The sequence below is a fragment of the Thamnophis elegans genome, chromosome 7 (genome assembly GCF_009769535.1).
Source record: "Thamnophis elegans isolate rThaEle1 chromosome 7, rThaEle1.pri, whole genome shotgun sequence".
NCBI lineage: Eukaryota > Metazoa > Chordata > Lepidosauria > Squamata > Colubridae > Thamnophis > Thamnophis elegans.
In genome coordinates, this window is record NC_045547.1 from 83,729,535 (window position 1) to 83,747,515 (window position 17,981).

Genomic DNA, 17,981 nt, shown 5'->3' on the forward strand with positions numbered 1-17,981 from the left:
TCAAGAATCCCTCAAACCACGTTAGATTTATAATTTGGTAACAACATTATTGAATTGATAAATTCTATCCTTCCATCAAAAAAGGAATGTCTTCTTCAGCATCTGAAAAGTGTAAAGATTTACACAATTGACCATGTTACTATGTGAGAAGGAAGATATTGATCTGAGAAGGATAATTACAGAATTAAGAAATGCTATTGCTTCATCATCATCATTTTTTTTTTGAAATATGGACGAATACGAATATTTGAATACTAAATTCAAAAGCGCCTTTCAGTTTAAAATATTCAGTGTTTTAGCCATTAATTCAGTAATGCAGCTTTTAGTTAAAACTTTCAGCTGCATTTTAAATTCTAATAGTCTTTAATGCATTAGATATATAATTTTACATGTTTGTACATTTATTGATCTAGCATTTACCATTTCACTGTGCATATTATTAATAAACCTCAGATCTTTTTAACTGATGAGATTCCTAAGGGCAAGATTAAATTTCAAAAAAAAAAAAAAAATAAGCTACAAGCAATAAAAATAATGTCTGTTGATATGTGAAATATTTAATAAAGAGCATTTATAGTTATTTTCCAGTGAAATATTCTCATCTTTCATATTATTCTATGTCTATGCATAGATTAATAAGGGACGCGGTGGATCAGTGGCTAAGACACTGAGCTTGTGGATGAGAAAAATTGGCAGTTCGGCGGTTTGAATCCCTAGCGCCGCGTAACGGAGTGAGCTCCCGTGACTTGTCCCAGCTTCTGCCAACCTAGCAGTTCGAAAGCATGTAAAAAATGCAAGTAGAAAAATAGGAACCACCTTTGGTGGGAAGGGAACAGCGTTCCGTGTGCCTTTGGCATTGAGGCATGCCAGCCACATGACCACGGAGACGTCTTCGGACAGCGCTGGCTCTTCGGCTTGGAAACGGAGATGAGCACCGCCCCCTAGAGTCGGGAATGACTAGCACATATGCGCGAGGGGAACCTTTGCCTTTTATATATAGATAAACCAACACAATCTCTATCATGTTTCAAATCATAGGATGATTATCTATGTGATTTTTTTAAATATTCAAGTATAACTCATCTGGTGCTCTTTAATTAAATTGCATCAACTGTGTGATTTATTACATGGAACATCCCTGTCATAATTAATCACAGTTAATTAAAAACATGCACTTCCCCCTGTTAATTACCTAGTAAATACACCTCCATAACTTTCTGAAATTTTTAGATAAAGAAGGGGAGTTAGCAAACCTTTCAAGGCGATGAACTGATTTGCAACTTGGAGAGCCAGTGGCCAAGTTATTCATTTGTAAAATTTAATAAAATATTGGAAAAGAAACCCTGGGAAGATCAACACTGATATAGTTGCAGTGCTAGCCATTTCAGCTTTTCCAGGAACCGAATACACGTTAGTTCTTCGAGTTACAAGAGTTCATTTAGTAACAAAGGCACTGAAAAACTGAGTTATGACAGTTTTTCACATTTACAATCATTGTAGCATCCCCGTGGTCATGCGATCAAAATACAGACACTTGCCAACAAGTGACTCATATTTATGACGGTCGCCGTGTCCCGGGGCCACGTGATCCTCTTTTGCGACCGTCTGACAAGCAGTGTGGAAGCCAGATTTACTGAACAACCGTGTGTCTAACTTAACATCTGCAGTGAATCGCTTAACAGTTGTGGCAAGACAGGTTGTAAAATGGTGTTAAACAGTGTTTCTCAACCTTGGTGACTTTAAGTCCTGTGGACTTTAACTCCCAGAATTCCCCAGCCAGCTATGCTGGCTGGGGGATTCTGGGAGTTAAAGTCCACAGGACTTAAAGTCACCAAGGTTGAGAAACACTGGTGTTAAAACTCCAATTTGACAACGATCTCACTCAGCAACAGAAAGTTTGGGGTCACTTGTGGTCGTAGGTCGAGGTCCACGCTGTAACTTGCATCGGTGGTCCGTGACGGACTCAAGAATATCCAGTCAACGCGGCGCAATTCCTCCCGTTGGTGGTTTTCATGTTATCTTCGTTATTATCATTATTTATCTTCATCCGTTTTTATCTTGGCTTTCTCTGTTCACGTGTCCCTCGTGTGGTTCTTGCAGTTTTGCAGAAGAGATTGTGTTGCGTGCCAAACGAATCACTCCCTGTAACGAAAGCCTGCTTGTTTGTTTTTTGAGAAAAATCCAGGTATCATTTAATGCCAATTTAACATTATGGACGGGCAGCCCAGGAACAATGGTGTATTTATTGCCTAGGAAAACACACTCCAATCATTTAGTGAAATGACTGGCACACCCACCCCAGAAGATGACAGGAGAGAGAAATGTTTTCTACTCCGTCACATAATTCGTTGGCCCTTTGACCGATGTAATTGTGTGGGACGGTGTGTTTCTTAGCAATGGCTTTGGAACTATTACCAAGCGGCTGGGTAGAACTTTCTGACATAGAGATTCTACAGATGTTTCCTCTGTTTTCATTTCCGTTGTGGCACTTGTACATAAAATAGAGGACCTTTTGTCTGTAACATCTGCAAACGTAGTTCCAGAGTAACAGAGATGGAAGGGGCCTTGGAGGTCTTCTAGTCCAACCCCCTGCTCAGGCAGGAAACTCTATATCATTTCAAACAGGGGGTTCCCCAATCTCTTCTTAAAAACCTCCAGTGATGGAGAAGGAAGGAAGGAAGGAAGGAAGGAAGGAAGGAAGGAAGGAAGAAAGGAAGGAAGGAAGGAAGGAAGGAAGGAAGGAAGGAAGGAAGGGTAACGGCATAACAGAGTTGGAAGGGACCTTGGAGGTCTTCTAGTCCAACCCCCTAGGCAGGAAATCCTACACCACTTCAGACAAATTGTTGTCCAATCTTGAAAACTTCCAGTGTTGGAGCATTCATAACTTCTGGAGGCAAATTGTTCCACTGATTAATTGTTCTAACTGTCAGGAAATTTCTCCTTAGATCTAAGGAGAGAGGGAGCTCCCGTTACTTGTCCCAGCTTCTGCCAACCTAGCAGTTTGAAAGCACGTAAAAAATGCAAGTAGAAAAACAGGAACCACCAGACACAAGTACTCCTATCTCAGTTCTTTTCAGTTTTGAACACGGGACCAATGCACTACAGCTAAAATGATAACTGGGATTGCTACCTTTTAACACGTCCTTAAACAAATCGTGAGACACTAAAATACGTTTCCATTCCAAGGTAAATTTGGCCTGACATGTCAAAATATAAATTGGATTCCTAGAAAAAGCAGAATAGTAAGTGTTCGATGGCTCAGTAGCTAAGACACGAGCTTGTCAATCAGAAAGGTCAGCAGTTCGGTGGTTCGAATCCCTAGCGCCGCATAACGGAGTGAGCTCCCGTTACGTGTCCCAGCTTCTGCCAACCTAGCAGTTCGAAAGGACGTAGAAATAAAACGCGAGTAGAAAAATAGGAACCACGTTTGGTGGGAAGGGAACAGCATTCCGTGCGCCTTCGGTGTTGAGTCATGCTGGCCACATGACCACGGAGACGTCTTCGGACAACGCTGGCTCTTCGGCTTTGAAACGGAGATGAGCACTGCCCCCTAGAGTCAGGAACAACTAGCACATATGTGCGAGGGGAACCTGTACCTTTATGCCATAGGTAGGCATGCCACCCAGTGGTGGGATCCTGCCAGTTTAACAACCAGTTCTGTGACTGCGTGATTCGCATGCTCTACACATGTGCAAAGTTTTAATAAAACTTACCTTCCACGTGATTTCTGGGGAGTAACACAGCTGAGGTGCAGCGATCCATTTTGCTGCGTGAATCAGCTAAAAGGATATAGGTAATTAAGGTGGAGGGGCAGTTTGGTATGCCCACTTATTCGTCGGAGCAAACTGGTTCACTCCCCAGCTGATCATCGGAGCTACTGATTTGCCCGAACCGGCTGAATCTCACCCCTGATGCCACCCAAATCTCATATCATGTCCTTCTCGGTCTAATAATTTCCAACGTCACCCTTTTCTTTTAACCAAACAAAACCTTCCTTTTAACCAAACTAAAGTAAACTATTTTGCAACCCAAGTTGCAAAATACAATTTCAGCTTTGGCAACGCTAAACTCTCTTTAGCATCTTATGCTAATTGCCCTTTCTCATTCTTCCCCCTTTTCCATAAAGGAAGTGGCTTCATTTCAACTTGTCTTAGATTGACTGGGAACAATGAATTATTTTTGCAGTAATTATCTACTTTTGTCGATTACCTTGAAGCGTTTAATTTTCTCCGCAGCCCTTCAGCCCTTCTGTGTGAGGCAGGATGACTCACCCGCTCCCTTCGGGCCATTTAAAAACAAAAAACAAAACCTAGAATCTGGTGGATATTTTCAAGAGGAAGCATTGAATGGAAAGGGTTCGATAGGCAATGGATGGTTGTTCGGTGTACTGCAGAGGAATCAATTCTTTTCGTTGGAAATAAAAATGGATATCTAAGAATTTGTGATGGATGGGAGGAGTGGAAGAGAAACATAAAAGCGAGTTGAATGCAGTTGGATTGGGATGTGTGAGAAAGAAACAAGGAAGGAAGGAAGGAAGGAAGGAAAGAAAGAAAGAAAGAAAGAAAGGGGAAGGGAGGGATGGAGAAAGGAAAAGAAAGGGAAGGAGGGAGGGAGGAGAGGAAAGGAAGGAGGAAGGAAGGAAAGAAAAAGGGGAGAGAAGGGAGGGAAGGAAAAAGAAAGGAAGGAAGGAAAAAGGGAAGGAAGGAAAAAAGGAAGGAAGGAAAAGGGGAAGGAAGGAAAGAAGGAAGAAAGAAGAAAAGGGAAGAGGAAGGAAGGAAAGAAAAAGGGAAGGGAAGGAAGGAAAAAGGGAAGAGAAGGGAAGAAAGAAAAAAGGAAGGAAGGAAGGAAAAAGGGAAGGAAGGAAAAAGGGAAGGAAGGAAAAGGGGAAGGAAGGAAAGAAGGAAGAAAGAAGAAAAGGGAAGAGGAAGGAAGGAAAGAAAAAGGGAAGGGAAGGAAGGAAAAAGGGAAGAGAAGGGAAGAAAGAAAAAAGGAAGGAAGGAAGGAAGGAAGAAGGGAAGGGAAGGAAGGAAAAAGGGAATAGAAGGGAAGAAATAAAAAAGAAAGAAAGGATGGATGGATGGATGGAAGGAAGGAAGCAAAAAAGGAAGAGAAGGGAAGGAAGGAAAGAGAGAAGTGATGATAAATGAATTTTGCATTAGATTCAAAGTAAGGGACAGTATAGAAGAAGTACAGTATGCGTAGAAAAGAAGGAATGAGGGCTGAATTTCAGAAGGATTACAAGAAGAAAAAGCCAAGGGCTCAAGAGGAAGATTTAAAACTAAGAAAGTTCAGAGGTCAAAGCCGAGAGATGCACAAGGGAAACACTAAAAGGAAGTAGATGAAACGGCCTTCTCAATGTGTTGTAGAGGAAACCATAATTGGAAGCTCTAAAGAAGAATACCAAACAGTCTCAAAGTATGCTAGATTTAACAATAGGCCTTTTCATTTCCCCCCTTAAACCTTCAATTTCTTTGGCTTAGGACCTTTGCCCCACCGTAGGAGTAGCACCACTCACCAGTGGTGGGTTCTTGGCGGTACACCCTGTTATGGATGTACCAGTGGCAGCTGGGAGCAGCTGCCACCGTACCAGAACGGTGTTTCCATTGCCCCCCTCCCCGCCCTCGTTTCTTACCTATTTTTAAGCTAGCGGGCCATATGGGGACACGGGAGCAGCATACGGCGCCTGTGCGACACTCCGCAAGAGGCTGGAGCATCACAGGGTGGTGGATGCGCATGTGTGCGCAGTGTGCATGCCCGTGGTGGACTCCCGGCCCCGTCGCAGCGTACCGGTTAGGACGGGATCCGAAATCCACCACTGCCGCTCACCCCAGAAAGGAAGAGAAGGGATAAGTGTGTTTTCCTACCGAGAAGAACATACGCTGGTTTGGTTTGAGAGTAAAGCAGGGATGAAATTCAGCCGGTTCTGACCGGTTCTGGAGAACCGGTAGGGGAAAATTTGAGTAGTCTGGAGAACCGCCAAATACCACCTCTGGCTGGCCCCCGAGTGCGGAGGGGATTTCGCGGTATCCTTCCCCTGCCACGCCCACCAAGCCACGCCCACAGAACTGGTAGTAAAAACATTTGAATTTCGCCAGCCCCAAAACGGTTCCGCTCGAATTTTAGAGCAAGTGCTACTCTCAAATAAAGACGATTGGGACTAGGTTTCTTTTTTAGAAAAAGAATATTTTAGATATGTTAAGGAAATCGTGTACCGAAATGAACACAATGGGAAAGATACCATAACGAGAGCATCTGTTAGGCAAATCTGTAAGTATGGGAACATTGTCAGTTTTGTAGAAATATTTGCACAGACTTTTCTCTTTTTTTATAATAAATTTATATCTTCCGGAAACAGTTTTGGAACGAATTTCTACTTTAAAGAAATGTGTTTAAAGTATAAAAGGTAAAGGTTCCCCTCACACATACTGTACATGCTAGGATTATCTGTATTAGGATGCAGTGGCTCAGTGGCTAAAATGCTGAGCTTGTTGATCAGAAAGGTCGGCAGTTCGGCAGTTCGAATCCCTAGCGCCGCGTAATGGAGTGAGCTCCCGTGACTTGTCCCAGCTTCTGCCAACCTAGCAGTTTGAAAGCAGGTAAAAAATGCAAGTAGAAAAATAGGAAACATTCTTTGGTGGGAAGGGAACAGTGTTCCGTGCGCCTTCGGCATTGAGACATGCCGGCCACATGACCCCGGAGACGTCTTTGGACTGCTCTGGCTCTTCGGTTTTGAAACGGGGATGAGCACCGCCCCCTAGAGTCAGGAACGACTAGCACATATATGCGAAGGGAACCTTTATCTCTTGAATGTTACCTCTGCCTATAGTTAGACGTAGTATGGAATGGTATAACAGAATGAAATGTAAAATTATTCTGTCCAAATAGACAGCTCATACAATATTTCTGGAATATAATTTCTGTGCGTAGAAAACCGAGGTGGCGCAGTGGTTAGGGTGCAGTACTGCAGGCCACTTCAGCTGACTGCTATCTGAAGTTCAGCGGTTCAAATCTCACCGGCTCAAGGTTGACTCAGCCTTCCATCCTTCCGAGGTGGGTGAAATGAGGACCCAGACTGTGGGGGCAATATGCTGGCTCTGTAAACCGCTTAGAGAGGGCTGAAAGCCCTATGAAGCGGTATATAAGTCTAACTGCTATTGCTATAATATTTATTTACTACAGACATTTCTGTGTTTCTTCAGCTGAGTGCCTTATAATTGTCAGATCAGTTTTCAAAATGGTTGAGTACCAGAATGTATTCAAGCCAGCCCTTTGGGATGAATTTTCAGACTGGAGCTGATTTTGAATCTATGAGCCCAATTATCAGTGCACTTCCCAGCCCGTTTAATTTGCGTTGAGTTCCAAAAGGATCTGCCTAGATTGTTTGGATCGGTAGAAGCAGATGCTTGCACAACAGAGCATCTTTTCAAAGTCTTCTTCAAGTGTCAGCTTGACCTCAGAAACACCTCCAGGCCTTGACCCTTCCCCAAAATGCAAAAAAATAGCTTTCTGTTAGCTTATATACCATGTTTTTGGCATCTCCGTCTGTTTTGGAACATTGAGATTTCTCATCCTGCTAATTCAGTCTCCGAAGACTGCTTAACCTTTGATCCTAACCATGGTTAATCGGATGCTGCCCCCTGCTGTTTAATCTTCCAGAAGAGCCTCTTAACCTTGCAAGAAAAAGGTTAATGGGTTTTTGTATACTATAGATAAATGGACATCTGTTCTGGCCGAGGCTTCCCAAGAGCCTGAAGCCAACTCCTTGTCCCGACAAAAAACCCTTTTATTTATTTCCTGTGAATTTTGCTCATTGACATCCAGCAAAGTCTTTCAAGGGAGGATTTACGGTCACAGACCTTCTCTGGCTTGGAGAGCTGCCAGGCTGATCTCTGCAGAATTTGGCAAGGAGTCTCGGGGAGTCACGAACCAATTAAGCGAACTAATTGTCTCCTGCAAACTCCACTCCCCTTTCGCTCCTCTTTTATTCCCTCTGGGAGGGGCCATTCATCGTCCACCTGTGGCCTTACTCCCAAGTCGACCCCTGTTCTTTAGCTCTTCCCTTCATCTGGCAGCTCTGCGCATGCACACATCGGGAACAGGCTCCAGCTGTTCCTCTGCCCCACTGATGTCTGACTCCGAAGGCAGCTGATAACTGGCATACGTCCCTGGCCCCCTCTCTGCCTCCGACATAGACCCCTCACCAGAGCCTTCCCCAGACTCCAGGACTGGCCCAGGTTCCTCCCCAACCTCCTCACTGTCCGAATCTGCTGCCAGCTCCAATCGCCACTGGCGGGCCACAACATTATCTTGAGTCTCGTTCTGAGTCAGCATTGACTCCTAGTGGACGAATCCTTGCAGGTTTCTTGGCCAGATTTCAGGCTCGCCATTGCCAGCTTCTGAGGACTGAGAGGGTACGGCTGGCTCCAGATCGCCCATCTGGCTCCGTTATACAAATGTACCGTCCCTGGGTGCTTAGTTTTTAACCTTCTTTTACTCTCTTTTCCCTAGGATCAAGCATGAAAACATTGTGGCCCTGGAAGACATTTATGAGAGCTCAAGCCATCTGTATCTGGTTATGCAATTGTGAGTATCAGTTTGAATTCATCTCTTTTTTTAAAAAAACAAACAAATACAAATTGGCAATGTGTACATACTAATGCATGTCTGCGCTGAGATCCTTATAAAGCACTGGAGACCATCCTGGCTCTGAGATAATCTTTCGTGGAATTCATTTTGCGATCTTCACTGTAAAACCCAATATATGGACATGGTCAAGACGGGACAGAATAGAATGTGGAATTGAGCAGAATAGAATAGAATAGAATAGAATAGAATAGAATAGAATAGAAAAATGGAAGGGAAAGGGAGGGAAGTGGAGAAGAGAATATAGAACAGAACAGAAAGAATAGAATAGAATAGAATAGAACAGGAAAAGGGAAGGGGGAAGTGGAGAAGAGAAGAGAATATAGATCAGAACAGAACAGAATAGAATAGAATAGAATAGAATAGAATAGAATAGAAAAATGGAAGGGAAAGGGAGGGAAGTGGAGAAGAGAATATAGAACAGAACAGAAAGAATAGAATAGAATAGAATAGGAAAAGGGAAGGGGAGTGAAGTAGAGAAGACAAGAGAATATAGAACAGAATAGAATAGAATAGAATAGGAAAATGGAAGGGAAAGGGAGGGAAGTGGAGAAGATAATATAGAACAGAACAGAACAGAATAGAATAGAATAGAATAGGAAAAGGGAAGGGGAGGGAAGTTGAGAAGAGAAGAGAAAATAGAATAGAATAGGAAAATGGAAGGGGAGGGAAGTGAAGAAGAAGAGAAGATAGAATGGGATGGGATAGAATGCAGAATAGAATTCCGAATAGAGTGGAGTGGACCGGAGTGGAAGGGAAGGGAGGGTAGGGTAGAGGAGAGGAGAGTAGAATAATAGAATAGAGTAGAGTAGAGTAGAGTAGAGCAGAGTAGAGCAGAACAGAACAGAACAGAACAGAACAGAACAGAACAGAAGCTGGAAAGGACCCTGGAGGTCTTCTACTCCAATTCCGTTATCTTGATCAGGCGCTATAAAACTCCCTAATAAATAAATCCACAGTCATGATTTGTCTCTTATGTGCAAGTACGCAGATCCATCTCTCAGGCGCCCCCTTTCCCCCCTCCATGATGGAACCCCAAGTAGCCCAATCCCTGCCTGTGAGAGCTCCTCCTTGGGGTCTGCATTTTGACAATGATTTTAGACCCCAGAGGAACGTGCGATGCTCGATACACCTCGATAGCCTCTCGACCGCTGGCTTAATTATTTCCGCCTCACCTCCCTGAGAAGGCTTGGTAAAGGTGTCGTGAATATGCTCCCCCGCCCATAAATCTGAATTCTGTACTCTACGCTGATGGGGAATTTCCGCCTCCTTCCCCCATAACTCATCCTCCCTGCAGAGCACCGAGAAATTAATTCCCAGGGTTATCCAGAGAAGGTTGCCAGAGATCTTGTACAGCTTTGCAATATTTTAAGGCCCGTCTTGCGATGAATATATTTAATTCTGCGCGCAGCTTCTCTTAGCTGTGAATCCGGGGACAAAGTGTTCTGTTCTCTCCGTTTTGTTCATTCATGGTTGTGTACAGCTGCTGCTTTGTAAGTGCGAGAACTGGGGAGGAAATAGTAGAAAAGCAGACCATATGGCACAATAGCGCCAGGAACCGAAGGCGCGTCTTTTCCCTGTAATCGTTCAAATACTTCCATCCTGGAGGACAAAAGGGGAGGGTAATAAATTGTCAGAGGAGATAATATTTGTACTTGAAGGTTGAATTGACGGATCCTTGATGTTCTCTGAGCTTGCTGGTTTTCCTGCAGACGTTTCGTGGATGAGGGTGTAAACATTTCTCGTATTCTTTTGTGGTTGTTGCAATGTCGGTATATAGGATGGGTGTTTATGGCGGACAGCTGGGTCAAAAAAAAAATCAGGGGGGGGCAGGCAGAGAGATATTGGTGGGTGGGTGGATGGATGGATGGATGGGTGGGTGGGTGGGTAGGTAGATGATAAATAGACAGACAGACAGACACAGATATGGGTGGGTGGGTGGGTAGGAGGGTGGGTGGATGGATGGATGGATGGATGGATGGATAGATGATAGATAGATAGATAGATAGATAGATAGATAGATAGATAGATAGATAGATAGAGCTAGACAGGCAGGCAGGCAGGCAGACACACAGATATATATATGATGGATGGATGGACAGATTTTTAGGTATGGATGGATAGATGATGGATGGATGATGTAAATAGATGGATGGATAAATGGCTGGGTAGATTGATTGATTGATGGATGGATGGATGGATGGATGGATGGATATAGATAGACAGACAGACAGACAGACAGACAGACAGACAGACTGACTGACTGACTGACTGACTGACTGACTGACTGACACAGGGATATATATGATGGATGGATGGATAGATTGGTAGGTATGGATAGATAGATGATGGATCGATGATGTAAATAGATGGATGGATAAATGGCTGGGTAGATGGGTAGATGGATGGATAGATGGATGGATGGATGGATGGATAGATAGATAGATAGATGGATGGATGGATGGATGGATGGATGGATGGATGGATGGATGGATGATAGATAGATAGATAGATAGATAGATAGATAGATGATAGATAGATAGATAGATAGATAGATAGATAGATAGATAGATAGATAGATGATGGATGGATGGACAGATTGGTAGGTATGGATGGATGGATAAATGATATGGATTGATGGGCAAATAGGAATAGATGAATGTAAGTAGATGGATGGATAGATAGACTGAGAGAGAGAGAGAGAGAGAGAGAGAGAGAGAGAACTGATGATGTTACTTAGTTGGGAAGCAACTGTCATTTATTTTATTGTGAGCAGTGTGTTTTGGCCCTGCCTATACATCATTACCGTGCTACACTTTTAGAAAGATATGATAGATGGCTGAAGTCCAGATTCCCATCAGATCATTCCTCTCATACAAATACAGCCAATGCAATCAGCTTGCTATTTCTGTAGGAACCGTTGCTAATATCACGCAGCCCGTATTGCTAACTGAGAAGGACTAGGGGAGAAGCCATAGCAATGTTTCAATATCTCAGGGGTTGCCCCAAAGAAGAAGGAGTCAAGCTATTCTCAAAGCACCTGAGGGCAGGGCAAGAAGCAATGGGTGGAAACTAATCAAGGAGAGAAGCAACTTAGAACTAAGGAGGAATTTCTTAACACTGAGAACAATTAACCAATGGAACAACTGGCCTCCAGAAATTGCAAATGCTCCAACACTGGAGGTTTTTAAGAAGAGATTGGATAACCATTTCTCTGAAGTGGTGTAGGGTTTCCTGCCTAAGCAGAGGGGTTGGACTAGAAGACCTCCAAGGTCCCTTCCAACTCTGTCATTCTATTCTAAGTAAACCCCATTCAATTCCACGCTTCTTACTCCAGTACATACAGGGAAGATGGGGAGCTCAATTCCTCCTCCGTTCTCTCTCTCCCTTCTTTGAGTTAGAACTTCCTCACTGGCTCCTTCCTTTATATTTAGAGTTTGGCTTTCTTTCAACATCCCCATTTAGATTTACAAAAAGAATGACTGCAGGAAAGGAGCAGCAGAGAGGAGACAGTTTTCTCTCTCTCTCTCTTTTTCTTTTTTTAAAAAGAAATTTATTCGCTCATCTCAATGGGCTGTAAACAAAACGGGTCTGATTTAGTTCACAATCTTTACGGTGTATTTTTAGCAAATGTACCTTGGACCTCTTCCCGCATGGGCTCAGCCTTGGTGGGCAGCAACACACAATTTACCCTGTGGGTTTTTGGCTTCTTTCTATAACCGGGTCATTGGTCGTATACCGTTCCCTCTCCAGCTGGCCCGTAGCTGAGGAGACGTGGTGTTTCCTTCTGCTGCAGTCTGTCAGGCCTTCAATCTTCTTTTCTTTTGGATGTTTGGCATGCCGCACTTTCTATTATTCTGCTAGGCATTTTCTATGGTGGGAAAATGGGAAGGGGGGATTGTACGGAGTGAGATGATAGGTAGCCATAACAACATTCTTTCTAGAAAGCCAAGGTCATCCTTTGTCTCTGCACCTCTGCACCTGACTGGAACTGGATGGGTGGAAGATGCCAGCGTGGCAGTGGGAGATTGGACCATGGGATGGACCTGTGGGTGTGGGGAAAGGATCTTGGACTTTCAATTGGGTGGGGAAGACTGGGAAGCCTTCAGATTTGGGTTTTCCCAGATGTGCCAATGTGGTTCTCTTCATCAATTGGAACTTTGAGGAATCCTTTGCCTTGGACTCTGATTTAATGTTGGATGCTATTTGGAACCCCCGACATAGTCTTCAGGAGGAACCGTTCCTCTGAAGTAGGAGTGTCAAACTCAATTTCATCAGGGCTGTGGTTGACCCTGGGAGGGCATGGCAACCCAGAGTGGCATGGGCAACTGGGTGGGTGCGGCCAGCTTGACGCCACTCTCTAAACTGCTGGCATGTTTCCTCTTCACATTGGGTAGACCGGGCCGAAGCTACGCTGGCCCGATCTTTCCCCTTCGCACTGGGTAGTGTAGGGCAGTCCAGCTGGCCCAGATGTGACCATATCACAGGCCACTTCCAGCCCATGGGGTTTGAGTTTGACACTCCCACTCTTAAGGAAACTCCCTGCTCTAAGTAGTGTTCTGGCTTAGGCTTCCTGAGACAGTAAAAACCACATGCTTAGTCCCAAAAACTCTCTTTTTATTTCAAAGGCTGTGAATTATGTCCATTCGTAGCCCGTAATGAGTCACACAAATAGTTTGTAAAGAGTCTGGCAGAAGTCTGCCAAAGTCTTTCGGGATAAGGCTGATAAGCACCCACCTTTATCTCCCTTGAAACGCTGCCAGAGACCTAATTGGCAATTAGCTTTGCAAGGCCACACAGAGAACAGAGTCAAAACGGAGCTTCTGAGTTTAAGCAGAACGAACAAAGTTTGCTTCCTACAAAGGCTCAAATAGATTTCCTCCTCTTTTATGTCCCATGGGAGGGGCCAATCACCTCCAAGCCTTACTCCCGAGTCGCTCCTTTTGTCTTAACTCTTCTTGCCTTCTGGCAGCTCGGCTCATGCGTGCACTGGGAACAGGCTCCTCTTGTTCCTCTGCCTCACTGACGTCAGTCTCTGGAGATTCCAGAGACAGCACATAACTTCCATATGGCCGTGTCTGACTCTGAAGGCAGCTGATGACTGTCAGACGTCCCTGGCCCGCTCTCTGCCTCCGACGCAGAGCCCTCATCCGAGCCTTCCCCAGACTCCAGGACTGGCCCATCTTCCTCCCCAACCCTCCTCACTGTCCGAATCTGCTGCCAGCTCCACAGGCCTCCAGTGGGCCACAACAAGTAGGGTCTTTCCATACAACCAGGGAGCCGCGCAACTATTGGAAAGTGCAGCTATTTTGCCACTGCAATTTCTAACACTGGATTTTCTAGGCTGACTAAATGTCATTCTGAACTCCCATTTTCAAGTCTTGGCGTCCTTCTAGCAGCTGACAAGGAGGTGTTCGTGCTCGAAGCGGCTTACAGCAGCTTCCTGTCAAGGAACAAGAGGTGTTTCGTGGTGGGAAGGAGGGGAGAAGAAGCTGAGATGGTTATATCTGCAGGCCTACGGCGGTGACTCACAGCGAGTGGGGGAGCTGTGAAGACCATGGGGTTGGTGGGGGTGGGGTTGGCTTTTTTGGTGGGGCTTAAAGGAAAGCCCCAGATTTAGTGCCGGCGGCATAACTCAGCAACGGCACAAAACGCAGAGTAACCGTTTCCAGCTTCACAAGTGCTGTCAAAAAGAAACTTGCCTTGTGAAGTCTTGCAAAAACTGTCACCTGCCTCGACTATTCTTAGTCAGTTTAATGATGTCACCTCCACAGCTGTCAGTCTTGCCAAGGTATAAGTGAACAACAGAGTTGGAAGGGACCTTGGAGGTCTTCTAGCCCAACCCTCTGCTCAGGCAGGAAGCCCTGAACCCTTCCAGACAAATGATTGTCCAATCTCTTCTTCAAAACCTCCAGGAATGGAGCTCCCACGACTTCTGAAGGCCACTGATTAATTGTCATTGTCAGGAAATCCATCCTTAGTTCCAGGTTGCCTCTCTCCTTGGTTAGTTTCCATCCATTGCTTCTTGTCCTGCCTTCGGGTGCTTTGGAGAATAGCTTGACTCCCTCTTCTTTGGGGCAGCCCCTCAAATACTGGAAGGCTGCTATCATGTCACCCCTGGTCCTTCTTTTTCACTGGACTAGACACACCCAATTCCTGAAAACATTCTCCATATGTTTTAGCCTCTGGCCTCATAATTACCTTTGTGATATCTAAGGTAACATTAAAGGCTCCCCTCACACATAGCTGCTAGTCGTTCCCGACTCTAGGGGGCGTTGCTCATCTCCGTTTCTTTTTTTTTGCAGATTTTTTAATTATTTTTCCCTTCTACAACACCTTACAGTCATTACATCAACATTGTTACGTCATCATACCTGTACATGTATATAATATTTCGCTTCTATATTTACACACCTTTATACACAGTCACTATATATATTTATATATAGTTTTTGGGCTTAATTAATTTTATTCTTGTTTTGCAGCCATTTGTACCAATTGTTCCAAATTTCATAATATTCCGACTCTTCTTTATCTTTTAATTTCAGTGTTAATTTGTCCATCTCTGCACAATCCAAAGTTTTTTTTTTATCACTAATTCATCCGAGAGGGTATTATTTTGTTTCCAGCATTGGGCAAATGCTATTCTAGCTGTAGTTAGCAGATGTGTTAATATGTACTTAATTTTCTTTGTATATTTCCCTATTCCCAGTAGAAAGATTTCGGGTTTGTATTTTATCTGTTCTCCTGTAATTTCTTGCACCCATTTCCAAATTTTTCTCCAATATTTCCATCTCCCTTTCAAAGCCAGCACTGTCCGAAGATGTCTCCGTGGTCATGTGGCTGGCATGACTCAATGACAAAGATGCAGGGAACGCTGTTCCCTTCCCACCAAAGGTGGTCCCTATTTTTCTACTTGCATTTTATTTCTACGTGCTTTCGAACTGCTAGGTTGGCAGAAGCTGGGAGAAGGAACGGGAGCTCACTCCGTTACGCGGCACTAGGGATTCGAACCGCCGAACTGCCGACCTTTCTGATCGACAAGCTCAGTGTCTTATGCACTGAGCCACCGCGTCCCCTTGTGATATCTAGAAGTTAAAAAAATCTGGTTTGCTTGAGTGGTTGAGACAGAAAGATTTCATTACATTTCTTCCATCTCCCAAATGGCCACAATTCTTTCTTTTTTAAAAAAAACTTGAATCTCAATAAGTGGTTTCTCTTCTTTTTAATGGAAGAGTTGTTAAGAAGCTGGGCATCTTCTACATTTGGGTAAATAGATAAAAATGGGACATTGCATAGATACTGGCCGTACATCTTATCTTCACTAGCTCCTTTCCCAGTGTGACTGTGTATAACAGAGGTTGTATTCACCAGCTGCCAAGAAATGTCCATATCCATTGATTTTTTTCAAAGAGTTCTGTCTTTGGATGCGTATACAATAACACCCCTTGTCAGACAGTTCTGTATCCTTGAAGTAGCGATGAAGTTCAGGAGTTTAATGTATAATAAACTTTCAATAATAGGCTAAACCGACAGATTGTAGTAGTAGTTTTTATTTCAATTAACCAGCTGTTTCATCCTTGAATGTTTTCAGATTTGTTTTTCAATTCTTCTACTGACTCATTCCTCTTGGCCCGTATTTCTATTTGGATGTATAAATAAGCATTGTGGGTTTTATTGTGACAGTTTTGTTTAAGCCTCTTTTCATAGTCCTCTTATAAACTGCTCTGGCCTCTTCTGGCAATAAAGTAAATTAAAGAAATTAAGTAAGTGAAATAAATATTAATAATTGAACACAGCAGAGACCTAGATTGCTTTCTCTTCGTGTCATCCAGGGGGGGGTTCCGGGAGTCACGGGTTTGCTTGCGGGAGCCCTGCGTGCACAATAAAAATTGTTCTGCGCATACGTAGAAGCAAAAAAAAACCAAGATGGCGGTGCCTATGGCGCTACCCGGAGAACCAGTTCAGGGGCGTGGCTGGAATCGGCGACCTAAGCTGCCAAACCACTACCGCTTCAGCTGAACCGGTCTGAACTGGTAGAGAGACTCACCACTGGTGCCTTTTCTAGTTACTTTAAACACACACACACCCAGTAGCTCAAGAATATGGGACGGAAATTACCGTTTCATCATTATTATGGACTCCCCGAATACGTTTTCCATCTGAGAAGAAATTATTATGATAAGTTTGTCATATAGTCAGCCAAAAAGATCAGATTCTTCTCATGTTCAGATCCAACTAAACCAGGGTTGTCGAATTTAATTTTGTTGAGGGCCGCATCAAGGTTGTGTTGGACCTCGGGAGGACCGGGGGGCGTGGTGAGGGTGGGCGTGGCCAGTTTAACGTCACTTGTGTTGGGGGCGCCTGTGGCGGCCCAAGCGCTCTTCCAGCGAGAACAAGCTCCCGAGCTCCGTTTTCGGCTGTGGTGGCTTTTTGAAACCCTCTGCCAGTGAAAACGGCACTCGGGAGGACCGCGTGTGGCAGAGGTACTGCGGGCCGGTCCTTTACTTCCCAGGGCAGCCTCAAGGGCCAGATCTAAGCCGGATCCAGCCCTCAGGCCTTGAGTTCGACACCGCTGAATTAAACTGATTTTTGTCGGACAAGAGCGAGCAGAAGTGGGAGGCGGATGAGTCATCGGCCGAGAGTCGTTACATTCCCGCAAACGGTCGAAACCCAACCTCTCGTGAATTCCGCTGATCCTTACCTGGTGCCGGTTTAGTGTTGAGCTTCAGTTGACTAGATGAGGGGTGGGATCCTACTGTTTTAACAACCGGTTTGCTGAGCGCACGCTTCACGCACCGTTTAGCGAATCCTTACCTTCCTTCCTTACCTGCTTGGTAAGGAAAACAGCTGAGGTGCGTCAATCCACTCTGCCGCACAACTCAGTTAAGAAGATAAAGGTAGGTAAAGCATAGGGGCGAGCGGGCGGCCCCACTTGCTCGTGGGAGCGAACCAGTTTGCTCCCAGCTGATCTTCAGTGTGACCCGACAAGTGCGCGCACGACAAAAGTCCGCTGACAAAACCATGGTGAGAAAACCGCGATGTCATAAACGCACCCACAACAACGTGCCAACAAAACCACGCCCACAAAAGCGCGATTTAAGTTAAGGTAAGGGTTAGGGTTAGGTTCAGGGTTAGGGTTAGGGTTAGGATTATGGTTAGGGTTATTAGGTTGTTATTAGTTGTTTGTTGAAGGCGCGCTTTTGTCAGCGAGCCATTGTCGGCGCACTTCTGCGCGCATTCGTCTGCGTGATTTCGACCTCTTGGTTTTCTCGCCGCGGTTTCATCGGCGCGCTTTTGTCGAGCGTGCATTTGTCGGTGAACCGATCTTCAGAGCT

At 44.6% G+C, this 17,981-nt stretch overlaps 1 protein-coding gene across 1 annotated transcript in view; it reads left to right on the forward strand.

Annotated features, from left to right (window-relative positions):
- CAMK1D (calcium/calmodulin dependent protein kinase ID) overlaps positions 1–17,981 on the forward strand; it is a 136,018-nt gene that overhangs the window by 90,611 nt on the left and 27,426 nt on the right. The window contains 1 exon segment of the mRNA XM_032222175.1: positions 8,509–8,583. Coding sequence (XP_032078066.1) covers positions 8,509–8,583 — 75 coding nt within the window.